The sequence below is a fragment of the Rhinolophus sinicus genome, linkage group LG01, assembly GCF_036562045.2.
Source record: "Rhinolophus sinicus isolate RSC01 linkage group LG01, ASM3656204v1, whole genome shotgun sequence".
NCBI classification, from domain to species: domain Eukaryota; kingdom Metazoa; phylum Chordata; class Mammalia; order Chiroptera; family Rhinolophidae; genus Rhinolophus; species Rhinolophus sinicus.
Genome location: NC_133751.1, coordinates 149,333,025 through 149,353,931, shown reverse-complemented (window position 1 = coordinate 149,353,931; position 20,907 = coordinate 149,333,025). Strand labels below are relative to the sequence as shown.

The 20,907-nt window shown below is 36.9% G+C and overlaps 1 protein-coding gene and 1 long non-coding RNA gene across 3 annotated transcripts in view; one reads left to right on the top strand and one right to left on the bottom strand.

Moving 5' to 3' along the window:
* LOC141572444 (uncharacterized) overlaps positions 1-20,907 on the bottom strand; it is a 144,482-nt gene that overhangs the window by 9,677 nt on the left and 113,898 nt on the right. The gene's annotated exons all lie outside the window — the stretch shown is intronic.
* FAP (fibroblast activation protein alpha) overlaps positions 1-20,907 on the top strand; it is a 90,277-nt gene that overhangs the window by 55,616 nt on the left and 13,754 nt on the right. For both annotated transcript variants that reach the window (XR_012497800.1, XM_019727297.2), the window contains exons 14-21: positions 3,420-3,524; positions 3,623-3,693; positions 6,069-6,122; positions 7,809-7,933; positions 11,819-11,866; positions 16,798-16,896; positions 17,364-17,433; positions 18,182-18,376. Coding sequence is in view for 1 of the 2 variants with exons in the window: in XM_019727297.2 (XP_019582856.1) it covers positions 3,420-3,524; positions 3,623-3,693; positions 6,069-6,122; positions 7,809-7,933; positions 11,819-11,866; positions 16,798-16,896; positions 17,364-17,433; positions 18,182-18,376 (767 nt within the window). In the remaining variant the exon portion in view is untranslated. The remainder of the gene's footprint in view (positions 1-3,419; positions 3,525-3,622; positions 3,694-6,068; positions 6,123-7,808; positions 7,934-11,818; positions 11,867-16,797; positions 16,897-17,363; positions 17,434-18,181; positions 18,377-20,907) is intronic.

The following is a 20,907-nucleotide window of genomic DNA, read 5'->3' as shown; positions in this document are numbered from 1 at the left end:
CCTGAGCTTGCAAATGCATTTCTCCAATGCCTGTTTTCATACCCACATGGCCTATATCTCCACATCTCTCAGTATCTCTTTGTGTGATCTCTTCTTATGAGGATACCAGTCAGTAGATAAAGGGCCCTTACTAACCCGATAGGATCACACTTGACTCTTACTTTGATTACATCTGTAAAGACCCTACTTCCAAATAGGGTCTAGTCTAAGTCCGTTTGGGCTGCTATAATAAAGTGCTTTAGACTGAGTGGCGTATAAACAACAGAAATTTATTTCTGACAGTTCTGGAGGCTGGAAGTCTGAGATCAGTGTGCCAGCATAGCTAGGTTTCTGTGAAAGCTCTCTTCTGGGTTGCAGACTGCCAACATCTTGTATCCTCATATGGCAGAGAGCCGACCAGAGGAAATAGACTCTCTGGTGATTCTCATAAGGCTACTAATCCCATTCCTTGGGGCTCCACCCTTATGACCTCATCTAACCCTAATTACGTCCTAATACCATCTTATTTGGGGGATAAGGTTTCAACATATGAATTTTGGGGAGACACAAACATTCAGTCCACAACAGTCACCCTCCGATGTTCTGAGTGGAAGTGAATTTAGGGGAATACTATTCAGAACACTACAGACACCACATCAAATAAACTGCATTTTAAAAATTATGCAGTCATAATCATCAATTTTATGAAAAATCATCCAGTATCAGATCACACATGGGACCATCACTAAAGAGGCTGACAGCACTTTGCTTGTTTTCGTCTTGCTCAAAAGTGGGTCTCAGCAGTCTATTCAATGAATGGTGCTGGGAAACCTGGACAGACACATGCAAAAAAATGAGGCTGGACCACCTCCTTACACCATATACAAGAATAAATTCAAAATGGATTAAAGACTTAAATGTAAGATCTGAAACCATAAAATTCCTAGAAACTATAGGAAGAAACTTTACAGACATTACCCAGAGTAAGATTTTTACTGATCTATCCCCACGGGCAAAGGAAGTAAGAGAAAAAATAAACATGTGGGATTACAACAAACTAAAAAGTGTTTTTCACAGCAAAAGAAACCATCAATAAAACAAAAAGGGATCTTACTGAATGGGAGAAGATATTTGCCAATGATGTATCCAAATTTATAAAAAGACTCACTCACCTCAACTCCAAAAAAACAAACAACCCAATTAAAAAATGCTCAGAGGACATGAAGAGACATTTTTCTAAAAAGGACATACAGATAGCAAACAGATATATGAAAAAGTGCTCAACCTCACTAATCATTAGAGAAATGCAAATAAAAACCACAATGAGATATTACCTTACCCCAGTCAAAATGGCTATCATCAATAAATCAACAAACAACAAGTGCTGGCGAGGATGTGGAAAAAAGGGAACCCTTGTGTACTGTTGGTGGGATTGCAGATTGGTGCAGCCACTATGGAAAACAGTATGGAGTATCTCAAAAATCTGAAAATGGAACTACCTTATAACCCAGCACTTCCTCTCCTAGGTATCTATCTGGAGAAATTCAAAACTTTAATTCAAAAAACTTTATGCACGCCTATGTTTATTGCAGCACTATACACAATAGCCAAGACATGGAAACAACCGAAATGCCCATCGGTAGATGACTGGATTAAGAAACTGGTACATTTATACAATGGAGTATTACGCAGCCATAAAGAAGAATGAAATCTTACCATTTGAAACAATATGGATGGACCTAGAGAACATTATGTTAAGTGAAATAAGTCAGACAGAGAAAGACAAATACCATATGATCTCACTTATATGTAGAATCTAAAGAAAAGAATAAGTGAATGAACTAATCAGAAACAGTCTCAGAGACACAGAGGAAAAACTAAGGGTTGCTAGATGGGAGGGGTGGTGGGGATAAGGGGGAAGGTGAGGGAATTAGAAAGCACAGTCAGTAACCACAAGATTGCCACAGAGATACGAAAGTCAATTTGGGGAATGTAATCAATAATGTTGTAAAGATTTTGTAGGGTATCCGATGGACACTTGTCCCATTAGGGAGACCACCTCAGGGATGATGTAGATGCCTGATCATTGCACTGTACACCTGAAGCTGAAGCTGAACAATAAAGAATGTCAACTACAAGTTTATATATATATATATATGGTTACAAGAAACGGAGTATAGCATTATGAATAGAGACAGTGGAAATGTAATGGCTGTGTGTGGTGTCAGAGGGGAGTGGATGGGGGGAGAGGGATTGTCACTGTGTGAGGGATATAAATGATAAATGTCTAACTATTACATTGTTTGGTGCACCTAAAACTAATAAAAAATGTTATAAAAAAAAAGTAATGTGGAATAAAAAAGCGGTTCATGGGAAAAAAAAATGGGTCTCAGGCTGGGTGTCAGCAGGATCTGTGTTCGTAGCTAGAACATACTGGCAGTATTTTCATTGCTGTTGCTTCGTCAGATCTAAAGGAGCACAACATCTTAGTTCACTGTCACGTAGAAGCACTCCGCTAGAGAGAGCTGGTTTGGGATTATTTGTGGGATTATCGACTCTGTGTGATATAGAGTAGCTCTTTCCTCAGGTCGCTCATTCACCACTTTACTGTCCTTTAGAAACCCAATGATCAGTATTGTGAAGAAACCAGCAAATGTAAGACGAGCCTATATTTTTTAACGGGAGAGACTACCAGCTAAAATTGAGTGTGAGGACACTGGCAGGGCTTCCGTTATCTGTACCAGTCAGGATGTTGAGGTGTGGCTGGCTCTGCTCCAGGGCATACCAGCTGAGTGTCAGGGACTCCTTAAGTCATGGAGCAGTTCCCAGCAGAGACCCTGGGGAGAGGTCAGTGATGGGTAATAAGTTCTGCTCTGCTCCCTGAGCTCAAGGAGTAACCTCCCTTGCTTGTCCAGGGTAACATTTTTTCTCAAGTCCAGAAGTTTCTCCTTACCGTTGAAAACTGTGGCTAGCATGTCATGATATTTTAATCTTTAAAATGCCTTCACTAAATAAATCACTGGTATTAGGTGCTTCCCATCAGACAAATCAACAGTGAAAAGGGCCATCAACCTTTATTCGAGTCACACATTGGTCAAATACCCCATATTGAAGTTTGACTTGGTTAAATATCAAGATTCATGTGTAATTCCTTTAACTCTGTTTCAAACCACAAAATCTCAGAACATAGAAATTCAACCAAATTAAACATTATAAACTCAGGGGTATGTAGCAACAATTAAGCAATAATTGGAATGTGTCAGCGCCTTTTAGAATCACTAGAAAAGCTGTCTATCTGGAAGGATGGGATGTCAGATGTGAGTGATGGAAGGTAGGAGAGGCAAGGCCTTCTGGTTCCTATACACATTGCTTTTAAAACATCTATAGTTTTAGTTTGGTTTGTCTTTTGAACATAACCTCTGTTTTGTTTTGTTTTCCAGTTCTTTGTTTCAGCACCAGTTTTCAGCTCTGATTCCACTTCATACTACAAAATATTTAGTGACAAGGATGGCTACAAACATATTCACTATATCAAAGACACTGTGGTACGTTCCTTCCAACATTTATCTCCTCAAAGATCATTCACTTGAGGTTGTTCAAATAACGCTCAGCTTCACACAACATAATGTTTGTCTTTTTATAGGAAAACGCTATTCAAATTACAAGTGGCAAGTGGGAGGCCATATATATATTTAGAGTAACACAGGACTCACTGTAAGTATTGCATGAAGCATGTTGCACCATTCAGGGTTTAATTGGCACTGATGGACATACAAATGATACTACACCACCTCTTTTAGTTAAGAGCATTTTTGTTATTTACTCTACAGTTTAGTTCAGACAGCTGTGATTTCATTAAGACTGCACGTTCTTTACTAACTAGTCAACATGAGTTCTTTTTGGAAAGACTATCTACTTGGTGGTCATTTATCTTCTGACACTTGGTAATTAACTGTACAATTTAAAAAAATATAACTGGTTCTCAAGACAAATTTTACTCTTTAGCACTTGAACAATGAACAAGCTTGAAAAGTCCGTGGAGTGCAGCCCAGGGATATAAAAAATTTTCATAGTGATTCACTGTTATATAAATTTAAATGATTATCTATAGTAGCTATAATTTATTGAGCAATTAATGTGTACTGCATACTGTAAAGTAGAAACAATTATTCCAGTTTCACAGATAAGAAAAACCAATATTTGGAAATTTAATTAACTTGGCAAGGTGACATAATTGGTTAGTGGCAGAATTAGGATTCAAACTTAAAACACATTAAATCTAACGTTCTTACTGTTTATGTTGATACAGGACTTCTTCCTTTCAGTTCTTTCTTTAACAGTTCATCCTGTATGCTGTCTAAATAAACCACCTTAAAATAATCATTTATGATCAGACTTCTCTAATCAACAATGTACAGTTCTCTTCCCTCACTCCTAATAAAGTCCAAATTCACAGAACTCTCTTATAATCTGCCTGCCATTAGCTGGAATTCTAAGGGCCAAAGAGGAGGATCATTAGTCCATGCTCACTGGAAAAAACCTATCAGAAACCCATTGCCAATCAATGGAATGCTTTGAACAGTCAGCAAAGGAGTTTGGACATTATGTGTAGCAGCCATTAAAATCGCCTAGGTAAGAGTGACAAAATAAAAACAATGGGAGATTTCAGACATAACACGTTTAGGAGGTAGGAGAAAACTGAATACAGGAAACCCCAGTGATAATCATAATCTAGGCCTGAGATAATAAAGGCCTGAACCAGGATAGTGGCGATGACATATGGACTCCTTAAGGGAAAAACTATGCCCCCGGCTTTTTGCATCCTTGGCCCTTGGTGTACTGCCTGCCACAGGGTCAGAGTTCAATAAATAACTGCAAAATAAATAAGAGCAAAGGTAGATTGACAGCGAAGACACATGGAGGCTGAAGAGGACTGGTGAATTAGTGGCTGTGAGGGAGAAGGGAAAGGAAAGAGAAAAAGTGAACTCGGTTGCACGTGTTAGAGATAAAGACAATTATGAAACCTTAGGCATAAGAAAATTGCTGGGGGCTGTTTGGAAAAGATACTGAGTAGTTGATTCCCAGGTAGTTTGAGATGACGTGGGAAAGAGGAGCACAGGTGTTGATTGGAGTCATGTGACGTTAGTGAAGACATGTAGAAGGATGCTGGTTTAGAAGATAAATTTAATACTACAAGTGAGTTATATTCTGCTGCCTCTTCCTTTTACTTGGGAATAGCAAGGCTTTTATGACAGTGAGGGCAGAGAAGTATTGGGGCTGCTGGACAGTCCTGAGAATTAAAGATTTGTAACCAAACCTTGGTTATTCCAAACTTCTCACACCGTTACGCTCTGCCGAGAGAGACAGAAAGAGAGAGACAGAGAGAGAGAGAGAGCCTTTGTAATGTTTAGATGAACTCACAGAGGAGTAAAATCATGCTGCTAAATTGGATTTCCCACCCCATGGCTATATTAAGACAGATTAGAACAGGGACCCGGAAACTTAAATAAAAGTATGTTCTCTTGTGACTTGTTTTGCATCTGGGTGATTTCATATGCCCCTTAGTGTGGATGAGTTTCCTGATTTATAGCAATCTTACATACTGTCAGGACACCTATAAAATACATACAAAATGTGTTCAGAATCATAAACAAAATTAAATAATATATCATAGAGAAACCAGTAAACTGTTAATCATTGAAAAGGAAATGGGTGATATTAATTATTTAAATATTCTAGTTTATTTTGCGTGACTCATAACTAAAGAATCAGAATATAATATTCCTATAACAAAAAGAGCACTCTGTATAATTCACTATCTCCTACGATTTGAAAGTCAGAGTAAGTATCCAAAATTCAGAGTTATAAACAGCAGTGATTTATGTACATAAGTGCCAATTAATAAATAATCTCACGAACTATCTATTAATAATTTATTAGTTTACAAAATAATAGTTCATTTATTAGCTATTAATAGAGTAGTTTAGATGAACATTGGACTATATTTTTAATATATTAGTAGTATACCAGCAATCCCATCACCATTTAGTTATCAATAATTATTTAATAACTTCTGAATATATTTTCAGGTTTTATTCTAGCAATGAATTTGAAGGCTATCCTGGAAGAAGAAATATCTACAGGTAATGTATGTCAACTCACTCTAGCATTTTTATATTTTGATATTTGTATAAAAATCTTCAGAGTACTCAGGATATAGAGAATATTTTTTTAAAGTCTGAAATGTAATAAAAATAATTTATGAATTAAGATGAAACATTCAGAGACTGTTGTATACTACATTAGTATAAAATTATATACCCTCAAAATATTCGCTAACTCATTTTTTTTTCCAAAAAGAAAAACCAGTAAATTCTAATGCTGATATATAAACATGACACTGAATAATTCAACTAAATTTAGAGGAAATTGAGAATATTCATCATTTACATTTATTAAGTTCCTACTGTGTACCAGGCATTGTATTTATTCCCATAGTGGGTGATTGCCTTTAATACTCAGATGATTCACTTTGTCATAAGCCTATTATGATTGGAAGGAGTTTATCTCTGTTCCTATATTAGTGTTTAAGTTAGCCCGGTGGTCTCCCAGCTGATTGGAATGGTACCCTCAACAGCCACTTTTGGATGCAGAGATAAAAACAATAGTTACCGTAGGCTAGTAGTCTACTATATGCCAGGTATCTTTTTATCTGCTTCGTATATTAATGTCATCTAATTCCCACAACAGCTCTGAGGTACGTGGTATTATTTTGACCCCTGACTATTTATTAACAGCCTACCTAACATTTCCAAGATCACACCAAATTGTGACCATGAATACTAACTGTAACCAAGAAAGGAAGACATTTTCACTCCGTTGCATTCCTCTGTTCCTCCTTGGATCACGGATCCTTATCCGGTGGGGAGAATCCCTCTATGGTGCTAGCAATGTGTATGGCCACCCTCTACCATGCCAAGGGCAAGGTCAGCGGCAGCAGCAAAAGGAACGCTGCAGTGGCCACAGGTAACCTTGTCAGCCACAGTGTGTCTCTGACCCTGCCTCCATCCTGACATAGTATCACCTAGTTTACCCCAAAAGAGATTCTGATTCTCAAGGTTTGGAGAAAGGTCTGGGAGTCTGTATATTAAAGCAAATAATCCCATTCAGGAACCACACAGGGGACTCTGCTAAGGAAAGAACCACACAGGGCCCTCTGCTGAGGGCCCAACATGGTAAGTATAGGTTGGCTTGTGTAGGAATGTGCGGAGGGCGCATTCCCAGGAAGAGCTTACACGAATCCAAATTTCCTGCCAGATGGAATGGAAGGCACAGGAGGACCTTAGAACCATGGTTTCTTCTTTCCAATTTGCTTATTACTAATTTCTCCTCCCAGATATGTAAGAACAACGACCTCTTTTCTGGTGAGACTGCCATATTCTCTTTGTATGTTTTCCCGGTGGGAGTAAAAAGAGAGATGGGAAGAGGAGTAAAAAGAGAGATGGTTGCATTTCCAAACACTTTGTAAAGTATAAGAGATGATTGGCTATGGGAAGTGATTACACCATGCCCATTCGAGGTGTTAGATACTTCTCCACCCTAGGAAAACTGCAGAGGGCGTCTCTTCAAAGCTTGTGGCTATTCAGGCAAAGATGTTTTGAAATTCAGGCTACATTAAATTACTGTGATTCCCCTTCACTTTAAAAGGCACTGGCACCAGAAAAATAGAGTAGGTTTGATGTCAATATGTAAATTAGTCATTTTACATGGAGTAGTACATTCTGAGAAATACAATCTCAAAATTTGAACTTTTTTTTTTTTTTTTCTAGAATTAGCATTGGACGCTATCCTCCAAGTAAGAAGTGCATTACTTGCCATCTAAGACAAGAAAGGTGCCAGTATTACACAGCAAGTTTCAGTGACTACTCCAAGTATTATGCCCTCATCTGCTATGGTAGGTAATGGACTTAACACAAGCTCTGCCACCTCACTGCCACTGTTGTCACCCTTGTCACCACCACCTGATCGATGCTTAACTACAGATTATTGAGCATTTGTTATATGTGAGGATCTTATCTACATTATCTTATCTAATGCTATGGAAAAACACGAAAGGAAGGCATTATTGTTGCCATTTTTTGCAGCTGAGAAAACAAAGCCACTTGCCAAAGGTCCTCACTGATGGTAAGCATTAGAGCCCAGATGGGAGCTCTGTCAATCCCGAGTCCTTACCCACCACGTGCCATAGCACCATCGGGTTGTATGCAAACACTATGTACCAGCTATCACAGCAGGACTTCACCAATATCATAAAAATAAGCATTCTTTGATAAAACGGTTGCTGGATTTTAGCCCGTTTACCCAGACAAATGTCAAACTCCTACAGCCAGAGTAAAGAACAACGGCCTAGAAACCCGAGCTCTTCCCTTGGAGGTCAGTAATTCTTTGAACAGTACTTTCAATGGCAATGGAAAATGAACTTTTGTCACCTAGTATGTCTTTTCTAAATTTGGACAACATAATAAGCATCCATTCATATATTTAAAAAGTCATAAATAATAAAATAAAACATTTCAAGTTGTTTAGGCCATGTGTACACTTACTGAATAATTTCTATCCAAATAATTTTATTTTATGCATAACATTTTATACCTTGAATATGTGACAAGCAATTAAAAAAGGTGAAATTAGGCAATCAGTAGATCCACGAAATGTGCTTTGGTTTCAGTAGTCATCATGGAGAGTTAGAAAACAGACTGGGAAATGTCTACTTCTTCATTCTCTTTCTGTCCCTCCAATTAATCCTAGTGGGGGACAGAAAATAGAGGCTATGAAGAACACATGTCACTCTCCTGTTTCTGGTATGAACTCCCCATGTGGGGGTTAGGTGACTCAGAGAACAAATGGAATCTGACTGGTTGAGATTCTTGCCCAGTCGTAGAGAACCCTGAGGTTCTCTTTGCTTCCCAGAAGGGAAGCCACCCTGACAGGCCACTTCCCTCACCCCAATCACATGGCCTCAGAACCTGAGCCCCAGCTCATTTGGCTACATGGAAATGAATAAGCTTTTAACCCAAATGCTCCCTTCAAGAAGTCAGTTTGATACTGCACTTTCATAAAATGTTTGGTCAATTGCATCTTTGAAAAGTCAAGAGATTGTTGTTCGCCACTATATGTGTGGTTATAGCACTTAAAGGTATACATTAATGTCCCTCTCAAGTTATATACAACATTTTTCAACCCAGGCTATGTATTTATGCAACATATATTGAAAGCTTACATGCCAGGCATATAGTGTCACTGAACTAACTGCACTGAGTCATCTGTTTGTCTATCTTTCTCTCCTGAAGGCAGAGCCTGCTTTCTTTTAATCCTTATATTCATAAGGCCAAGAAGAATGGCTAATGCATAATAAGCAGTGAATGCCTGCTGAATGAACATAGGTGTTAGAAAGATCAAAGCATTTCTGCCTTTGGCAAAGTCTACCCAAAAGCTCATTCTCATGCTGATATATTTACTGATAAAGACATCAGTGACCTTACACATACATATATACATTTATAGCTATATGCATTCTACATTTAACCCTTTTTGAAAACACTACATCACTTTTTATATCACTTTGTCTTCTTAATATTTGCGGAAGCCTGAGTGCCACTGAAGAGATAACGAAGCAAAGACTAAGCTCTCATCAAAAGTTGGTGGAAGAGTCCTTTCCAGAACTTGAATTGCCTGACTTTTCCACACTCACTCTTGCTCGGCAGTATGGTAATTTCCCATTTAGCAAAAAATATACTGTGTGGGAAGCATCACATCGTCTGGTGTTTTTGAAGCTCCAGTAAAATGAGTCACTGCGCCATCATAAGAAAAACCTTGAAATCTTTCCCTTTAGGATTAAGAGTAAAGCCTCATTATGTAACTTCAAATTTTCCAAGAGAGATGATGAGTAAATCCCAGATAATAGGATTAAAATAGGTAAAATCACATTTATGATGTTGATGGAACAAAAACAATGCAAAGGAGGAAGTCTAGACGACCAATGCTTATGCCACTAGGATCTCACCGTCAGGCCATTTGTGTCAAGGGCACTCAGCCATTAGTTTGTCTCATAGTTTGGGCAAAAAAGACATGCCAGTTGTCACTTCTGGAACTGCATACCCATGAAAATTCCATAAGGTGCATGCTGATTGACTAAAGTCAAGAAATTCAGATATATGTCTCATTTCCTTACATCCTGACCAAAAATATAATGTGTGCTTGTTCCTTTTAATAACTTTGAAGAAAAGCTGAACAAAATGAAAATCTCTGAAATTAAATTCTATAAAATTCTGAAGTTCCACACAATAAAGAACTGCTGGTTTTTGAGGGATGCTAATAAATAATATCCCTTCTCCTTACTCCCATGTTACACTGAGGCATCAGGAAGGAAGTCAAAATGTTAGCTTTATTACCTGTAAGGGTTAGTTGGAAAATGTGGCTAAGGTGTGTAACTTCCTAATATTGCACCCCAGAATTCTAGTTATTCACACAAATATGGGTACAACTGGACAACCATTGTCTTCCCCCATGGGGCCTGGCACTGTCACACTTGGAGCTCTCAGGGACAGATCAAAGCATGTTCTCTGCAGGCAGAAAGATGCCAGAAACAAGGCAGAAGATGGACTTACTTATTCCTACGTCATTTCCCCTCTGCTGGCTTGAGACAAAGGGTGCTACTCTAATGACGCTCCCTCCACAAAGAAGGAAGCAAGCTTCTGAAGTTGAAATGCACTTCTACCCCTAGCCTCCATGTTTATTGCTTTTAACTCATTGATTGCCCGAGCAAATTTATCCTTTCAAAGTATATTTCCAGGTATTATTTACTCTGTAGTTCAAAAAAGTGATACGTAGCTTTGAATTATTCATAGATCTTGTTAAAATGGCCAGTTTCTGCACAGAGAACCTGAATTCCATGCTGGAGTATATGGTGGACACTGTTGTGCCACCCAAACCTCCCAAGTCCAGGACTGAATCACTCATTTCAACAGCTATTGAGAGTTCTGGTGGCCGACAGCTCACAGCTGAGCCCACCCCCAACCCACAGGGATTACTCTCATCCCAGGCTATAGCCACTGGCTGCTCCATTCTGGGGTGTACAACCCAGCCCTGTTATCCCATTTGAGACAACTCTGTAGGCCATCCAGTTCCAGAGCTTCTTGTGGGGTTGGCTGAGGTCTCCTTTCTGACAGTACTGAAGACCACCTTCCCTTGTTGCCCCAACTTTCCTCCCCTCTCCCACAGGTGCACATTCTAATACCACCCCCAGATAAATGTCTAGCTCACAAAACTTCTTCTGGGTCTGTTTCCTAAGGAATGTGACATTCCACAGCATGTTTGAATGAACAATACATTCTATATAAATTTATTTCCTCATGTATTAATTACTTTTAAAAAATGCTGTATTCTACCCACCAAAATAAACTGAACGATGAAGTCAAACTGAAAATACAATCTGCACACTGGTGAAAGTTACTGATAATAAAGACACAGAAAAAACTGGCCAATACAGCGTGACATCTTTCCAGAAGGCCATATACCCTTGCAGCTTCTGGGGTCCCTTTGTGTAACTAGATTCAAAATATTCAGCACCACTATTGGAAAAGTACACAGGCAACTAACTCTTTCGCATCTGGTTTTTGATGGGGCTCTGCTCTCATGTGTTGCTTAAATGTAACTTAAAGGTGATGTTTACTTCTCTATGGGAAAAATAGCTGCAGAATTAAAAGATGCACTTGACACTAATTAAAATTAAGTGTTATTTTAAAACTAAGCCATGTTTTTGTTTTCCCCTTGTGCCCAGGCCCAGGCCTCCCCATTTCCACCCTTCATGATGGCCGCACCGATCAAGGTACTGTCTCTGCCGTGCTGTTGTCTTGTCTGCAGAAATCCTGAACCCTCAGTGACACTACACTAGAGGGAGCAAGACAGTTTCCCCACACCAACATGGGGAAGTGCCATGGAATCCTGTTATCTTATTATTACACAGATTTGGACAGTTTTTGAGTGAAACCTGATCATAGGAAATTTAATAATTATTTACAGTACGAACTTGGCATAACACGGATGAGTTTTATCAGAGGGATTAATCCTATCTTTCCTAATCAGCTTTATGAAAAGCACAGAAGATTAGAACTGGAAGGAAACAGGATATTTAGTACAACCTCCCTCCCAAATAAGAATTCCTGTTTTTTCTTTTTGTTTTGTTTCGTTTTTTGTAACATCTCACACTGGAGACAGATTCCAGCCATAACTCCAGTTCAAAGCAAAGAGTAACTAGAGTAACTACCACGCTAGCTTTTCTGTTTTAACAGCAACATTATACTGTTGCAACGTATGAATGCCCTGAAATTTGGAGACTCTTTCCATTTTCAACTGCTACCAAGATAGTCCTCGTCCATCCTGTATTTGTGATATTGGTTAAAAATAGTTCACAGATCAACGATAATCGTTTTTACTCTCAACAGGGCTATCCAAGTGTATAATTGCCCTGAAACTCTTCCTGAGGTTCTTCATTATCTTTTGATGTACTATAAAAAAATGTTATAGGGTTGAAAGTTGATGGTGACTAGAGGGACTTCAGCACTCATGCCTGCAATCATCCCTGGACAGCTTTGGTGACAAGTCAGGAGACTGCTTTGGGATTAGTTTGGCAACCAGGTCAATGGCTCAAGGATAGGTGAAAATAGGTACTGAGGAAAAACAGCGTCAGGAGCTCTGGACAAGACAGGCACTGTAATAATGGGACTCTGAATTTAGTTTCATTTTGAAGGTTTTGGTTTTGGGTGTTTTATGTTTTTGTTTTTTGTTTGTTTGTTTTTACTTTGTGTCTAATAATGAAGTACTTTTAAGAATAAGCAGATTATATTTCTCAGTTTGGTTCACCTCAATCTTCAGAACCTAAAGCAGTTCTACCCTCAAATCTATGACTTTTTGTTTTAATGGAAAACCACCATAAATATCTAATTCCCATTTTACTGTGACTGCAAAATAAAGGTCTGTTTCTCTTTTCCTGGACACCAATTTCTCTAGGCCTTATAAAGCTTTATTACTTCACGCAATACTTACAAATAGGTACAGTGTTCATGTCACTCTCACATGTGTAATATGTATTTATGTTTTATAACTGGCCAAATAGAATGTAAATTCTTTTAGAGCACAGTTCTGCAAACTTGTCTAATGATAAAATTCTCCGGAGATGTTTACTATACATACTCTGAGACCCTTTCCAGAAATTTCATTTCAGTAGATCTTAGATTGAGTTAGGGAAACTGTATTTTTAATAAATTCTTACATAAGGTTTGGAGCTACTTTTTAGAGTAGATGCTATGTCTCCCATTTATTAGTAGTTTTCACCTGTTTTTCCATTGCATTTGGTGGCAGAAACCTTCATTCAATAGATCTTGGTTAGGAACCTAGCATATTAAATCAGATAATGCAATATAATAGATTCTTAAAATGACCTGATACTGGGTCAGATATGCTCCCTGTCCTCAAGGAGACTATAGATCAACGAGGAATGCAAATGTGTGAATAGGCAGTTACAATACAGTGGGGTAAAGTATTAAGATAGAGCAAATAGAGCACAGAAAGCACATAAGCAGGGCATATCATCTGAGTTTTGGGATTAGGAAATGTTTCCCAGTGAAAGCTTCATCAAACTGGTGACTCATAAATATGAGGGAGAGATTAGTGCTGCTTGTCTGGCTGGCTGGTCAAGGGGAACGATAGTGGTACTTTTTACTGAAAAGGGGGATTCACAGTGGAGAGAACATTTTGAAGGAGATGATGAATTTAGTTTTGAATGTTGAGTTTGAGGTACCAATATGGAATATCCAAGTGGAGCCACCTGGAGTGACATAGTTTTCAATCTGGATGTTGGAGGATCAGTTTGGACTGAGGATGATGATTAAGAAGTCACTGATTTATGAACATTAATGACATGGTTACTAAGGGCATGGAAGTGGATGAGAGAGCAGAGTGGGAAAAATTAGTGTGGGCGGGGGTAGTGGAGAGTGAGCCTAAAATAAAACTGTGTGGCACACCAACACGAAAAATGGAAAGAGAAAAGTGAACCTGCAAAGGAGACCAAGAGGGAATAGAGGGTGGAGAATAACCTTGAAAGGATGGTGTTGTGAAAGGCAGGACAGGTGAGGACCTGTGTCAAGTACTACAGAGAGTGATTCATGAGACCTGCACGAAATCAATGAACTTAGCAAAGGGGGGAATAGCACTGGTTTGGTCAGAGTCATTTCAGTGAAACAGTGGAAATGGAAGCCAGATTGACGTAAATGTATGCCTGCATAGATAGTAGAGAAAAAGAAACAGTATTTTCAGTAGGTCTGACTGACCAGAGAGGGAAGAGATGGGATGATGTCTGGAAGGGATTGATAAAGGTTTAACTTTGTTTTTCAAAGCTGATGAACATTTGGGCATGGTTAAGTGCTGATGGAAGAAATTAGGAGACCAAAAGGGGTTGAAAACATAAAGGAGACAGGTCCTGAGAAGTTGGGAAAAGATGGTGTCCAGAGCCAGGTGAGGGGATTATTCTCTGGTATTGTGATGCAAGAGAATGAAGAATTGTTGTAATTATATGAAAGAAATAATTATATGAAATTTTGAAGATATTGCAGAAAACAGTACAACTTTAGTTTCTCTGCAAAGTGGGGTGAGATCATTTGAAAATAACAAATAGTACTTGAATTAGATGCCAGAGAAACTCAGAAGAATAGGCACTTGACATCGAGGACCCCACTGAGGCTTAGTTGCATAGGGCACAGAAGGTGTTCATTAAAATTACCCAAAGGATTGAATGACCTCATTTGTCAGCTTTTCTACAGATTCTTCACATAATTTAATTAATGAGCAATATATTGTAGTTAATATGATCTAAACAAAAATCTCATGCATGAGCCATCATTCTTACCACTTGGTTTCACCATAATAAAGTGTATAAATACATATACAACACATACTACATGTCAGGTACTAGGTACTGAGTACTGAGTATACGATGATGGTGAAACAAGCTAAAAGATGCAGTCTGGACTGTAGCATTCCTCTGCCAGGTTACAGACTTTCAAAGCAAAGTCACCTAGAAAAGCCCAGTTGCCACCCCTCCCTCTCTCACAGCAGTATGCACTTCTATTTTGCTCCAAGGGACGGAAACATTGCCCACTTATCTATCATTCGTAAAAATGCAACCCTGGACTGTACAAATATTAGGAAGCTTTTAAATTAAATTTAGCATTTCATTAAGTCATGAATCAGAAAAGCTCAATAGCTAAGAATGGAATGGAGAAGGAATCAAAGTCAAACCAACATGGCAATAACACTTGTGAATTGTCCTTGACTTCCAGTACCTGTTGGTAAAATGACAAAAATAATGACAAATAAATAATGGAGCCACTGTGTGTGCATGTTCCACACAGAAGTCCCTTTATCCATGACAGCTCCACATACAGAATCCACATAAGGACAATGAAGGGCTGTAAATACATAGAATTGCATATTACCTCTATTTATGTATGTATGTATGTACGTATGTATGTGTGTGTGTGTATGTATGTATGTATGTATTTTGGGTTTTATCTTTTAAGATGACACAAGTATGTCTCCCGATGGATCATCCAAAGGTAAAATGAAACTTATTATGTATCTTATACAACTTATACCAAAACAAATATATTTTGTTCTGAGATTAAATATACCATGCTGAAGCAAAATGCCATGAATACATGAAAACTGAGAGTTACAGGGGATGTGGTTTGGCAAACTTAGTGTAGTTACAAGTACTCCTCTCATTCCCTATCTTCAAGGACAGCTTTTTTAAAAGGCACAAAAACAAGAAGTCCACAGCATGTCTATGGTAGAAACCTCCGTATTTCAGAAATTATTTAGACTCTTTTTTAAAAAGTAAAGGTACAAACTCTACATTATATGTGAAAGTCTAACTTTTACAAGAAGATGCCCAGTACCAATTCCAGTTCAAAATAAAGCTTACACCAAGCCCTCTATTACTAGAAATGTAATTGCATTCACCACCGATCTGCTGCATCAGGAGATGAACGGATTTGTTCAGTTTCAAAGATTGAAACATAACTAAGCTCAAATAGAAACCGCAGTTTTTTAAGAATATCTTTAAGACAGAAAGAGATTATAGTGTGCATATATTGCTGTTGTTTTAGTAAGGTGTATAACTACCTTGAGAAAGAATTTGAAGAAATAAGATGCACAATAATTCAATACAAAAAAAAGGGGGGAAAACTACACTATATTAATCAGGTACAATAGGAAAATGTTAAGAAAGAAATAGATATTAAAATATCACAGAAATGTATTTGAATTCACACACTGAAAATTTTAAAACAAACTTTATAACTACATAAATAATTATTTTAAATTTGAGTTTTCAGAAACAGATTTTACTTCTATTACTTTTTTTTGTGAATGATAAAATAAAAATAATGTCACTCGTCATGACTTTACGTTAAAAAAGAGAAGTTGGAGATGGGAAAATATGGCTTAATAAAACACTTTTGTTTCTGTGATTCTGCTCAAAATTTGTTTTGATCTGCAAGGATCAGTTTAAGAGGTAACGACTGCTGTCCTTCATAATAACTGTTTTAAAGCCTGGATTAAAAATATACTTGCCAGTATGAAACTCTTGAAACAATTCTTATAGCTTTTCAGTTTCATCTATATTAAAGCCAAATGAATTTTTAGAAAGAAATTTTCTTATTGATTTGCTACTAATAAAAATGAACATTTTATTTTTTTAAGAAATTAAAATCCTGGAAGAAAACAAGGAATTGGAAAATGCATTGAAAAATATCCAGCTGCCTAAAGAAGAAATAAAGAAACTTGAAGGGGATGAAATTAGTAAGATCTTTTAAAAACTTCTCATTTATAGGCATGAAGTTGAATACTTGTCTTGCTTTTTGAAAAAACGATAGGGTAAATATTATAGTACAAATCCTACAATATTACAGGCTCTTAATTAAAACAATCTTACCATAACAATAGAGTTTCACTAAATATCTTTAATAACTTTGTGAATAGAGTTGATCTTATAGTTTCCTATAGCTCCATTTCAAGTCTGATACTTTCTAAAAAGAGCTTGTCTAATTTTAATTTTAGAATATGCTTCTAGGAAACAATAATTCAAGATTTCCAAAAATTTGTAAATTAGACAAAAATATGTAATAAAAATCAATTTAAAACATATTCTTGGTTCTTAACAATTTACTAGTTATAGATTGATTTTATGTTATATATTCTTATTAAAGAAAAGAAATACTGCTATGAGTATAGTGGAATAAAGATTTTTCTTCTTTCTTTTTTCTAAGCTTTATGGTACAAGATGATTCTTCCTCCTCAATTTGACAGATCAAAGAAGTATCCCTTGCTAATTCAAGTGTACGTAATGTTTTCTTTGGTGTGAAAGGTGTTTACTGAAAATATGTTGATTTTAATACACATTTATGAGATAGAATGAACCATTCTCCTTAGTAAATTTCCTACTGATGCTGTTTTTATATATTCATCAACTAATCAGAGTAAATAAAATATGGCTATTTAAAATAGATTGAGGAAATTTTGAGATTTTAGATGGACTTGCTTGCATATGCTGTGTTGAATTTCCTTTGTATGGCAAATTGCCGAATGTGTCAGAATACCTTTGAGATAAATTGCAGCCAAAAAAAAAAAAAATGTATTGTAAATCATCTTAACATCTTATGTAATTGAGTTAGAAAGAAATAAGGGAATGGAATACATTTAGTGGAATCACACCCAAAATCAGTGCTGACCTACACACAATTTGCTTAAAACACCATGCATTTTTTTAGTATATCTTATGTCTGCTTTTAGCAAGTGGCAGGTGGCAGAAATGACGAAAAACCCACACATATTCCTTGAAATGCCAACCCTAGATGTATCCGTTTTGGGGAATGGGAGAGGCTGTGTCCCAAAACAACTTCCTTGTAATAAACCTCTGGGAAAAGCCTGGTCCCCTCTTGATTTTGAGCCAGTTCTAATGCCACTGTTATAGAAATTTTATCATACAAATGTACTGGGAAATACTAAAGGCAATTCTTGGCCATGATGGGAAGTTGAATTTTACAAAGGAATCAGAGATTCCATATTCTCTTTTCTTTGTCTTTAGGTATGGTGGTCCCAGCAGTCAGAGTGTAAGGTCTGTATTTGCTATTAGTTGGATATCTTATCTTGCAAGTAAGGAAGGGATAGTCATTGCCTTGGTGGATGGTCGAGGAACAGCTTTTCAAGGTGACAAACACCTGTATGCAGTATATCGAAAGCTGGGTGTTTATGAAGTTGAGGACCAGATCACAGCTGTCAGGTGAGCACCTTTGCATTCAAACAGAAATTGACATGCAACAAAATCACACAACCACTATTGGGTTTCTCATCCTTAATGACTTAATTCTTTTTGTCTCTTTTTAGAATGTCTATTTTTCTAACTTCATCTAAAGCTATCATTAATCTTAAAGGGATATTTGTGCCCAATATGAGAAAAAAATATTCATGGAAAATAGCTAATAAATGTGTGGAAAACTGATTTATAGTGATAAATGACAAAGACCCTCTTTGGATGATTCAGTCTTTGTAATATCCTTTCATTTATTAACATGGCTTAAAATTACCAAAAAAGAAAAAAAAATTATAACTCTAGGGATGGTGTTTAGGAAACCAAACAGCTGAATTTGCTCAAGCATTGTGGGTTTTAACTTGAGCCTTAGAAATGGTTCAAGGTTTCATTAGCACTGTATGCTCATAGATGTTAAGCATTTATTTGTAATTAAACTAGCTGTGAAGCTTGGCTATGTTAACATGAAAGTGTTTCCCTATTTTCATTTGACAAAAAACAATTATTTTATGTAACATAAATTATATTACGAAAATATTTAGAGGAAAGACAGATTCAAAATCTGAGTTCTTCCCAACTACATTCTCAATCACAATTTATGGCTCAATCATCTTTTCCTAAACCAAAAAGTTCATAGTCACCAAAATAATTGCTTTTTTGAAAACACTATTCAGGACTTTTCAGGATTTTTCTGTAATTGTTGGATTTCTGTTATGGTGTAAGTAGACGAAGTTAGAGAATAGTAGTTTATAAATGTAAAAGCTAACTCTAGCTAATTATACTCTTAGCCGTGGATGTGTATGTGTGAGTGACAGCTAAATGTCAAACACTGTTTCACAGCAAAGAGCAATTTAGAAAATCCAGTGGTACATTTTTTCTATTGTCTTAATGTCATTAATAGTTACTGATTTCCATGCGGTGTGTACAACACATATTGTATTTCACAACTAGGAGCCAGGCCCAGACAACACTTTTCTGTATTTTTTGTCTCTAATCAAAGCAAAAGTTTAGCCTCACAGTAATTATTTTTAAAAATAGAAAAGTAATCATAGCTCGTATGTTTTCAATTTTTTCTTCCATTCTGTGAACCGTAATATAAATGCCCACAAAAAATATCCGATTAAAACTTCCGTTTAAATAAAATCTGACAAATCAATAAGCAGATTATCAAATAACACTGCACAATCTGTAGGCATCATTCACACCTAACTTGTAGGAAATTTCATCTTTCTTACTGATCCAGACTTTTGACCTTTCCACTAGTAACATGTTTGGGAGAATCTTCTGCCTGAGGGAGAGACATAGAAGAGATAGTTCAAAGAAACACTCCCCCATGAGATCAGTTTCTCATACAAAGACTGTGCTGCACCTTTTTGGAAATGTTAAAACAATTGTCAGCATTACAGACTTAATCATTTAAGGATTTTTTTTGACACTGTAGTCACATCTATTTGTATTTAAACCATGCAATAAACACCAAGGACATGTAATCCTGGGACTACATCAAAAGACAGAGATATACATTATGCCTCATTTGTAATTCAATTACATATTTTCCAAAATTCATAGAGCTAAAAAGTGGTTTGCTTTGGCATTGGTTAAAAAAACTACCTCATCATCATAATTTCATCATCACAACTTATCAATAACAACAAAATATGACAATATGATATTGCAATACTCTGTATAAAATTGTGCGGTTTACAATCTCTACTCTCAATGCACTTACAATCTTTGTAAAGTGGATAACCCACCTGCACTCTGAAGGGACAGCACTGCTGTTCAATAAAACTTGCAGTAAACACCCTAGCAAACAAGGGGTAGCTACATGGCCCACACAGCATATGCAACAGTGAAGATGCCAGTTGAGGCTGGCCTTGGCTTTGCTTGAAACCATTATTCTGCAAAAGTGAAGAGGAAGCCTTAAAACCCCGTGCTTTGAGAAAACAAAAGCCAAAAAGAATACATTTATAATGATCATCCTGGGAGTTATTCAATTCCATCTCCCTAAGAAGTGTATTAGGACTTTGTGTAGTGAACACAGAGAATGAATTATAGAATTGTACACTTGAAACTTATATAATCTTATTACCAAAGTCACCCAAATAAATTTAATAAATTTTTTTTAAAGGGGTACATTTTGGGAATCAGACACTAAATATCTGACCTAGGGAATTAGGATTGTAATCCCTCTGTAGTACCTCTTAAATTACCTCCCCTAAAGAATGAAATTTGTCCCCTTGAATCTCTTATAAAAAATGCAATCTGGCTATATTTTTTACATGCCAAAAGAAAATCATATGTACATGTTTGGAAACAACAGTAAATACTAGATTCATAAATAGATTCAAACAAAGAAAAGCAGAAAAGACAGTAAAAAGAAGCCACACAATCTTACAACTTTTGACAAATACAAAAGAAATGTTTCAAAGGAGATGCTTGTGAGGTCAAAGAATAAGTGAAACTAGGACCTGCTCTCTTTGGGCTTCTCTGCAAGTGGCACG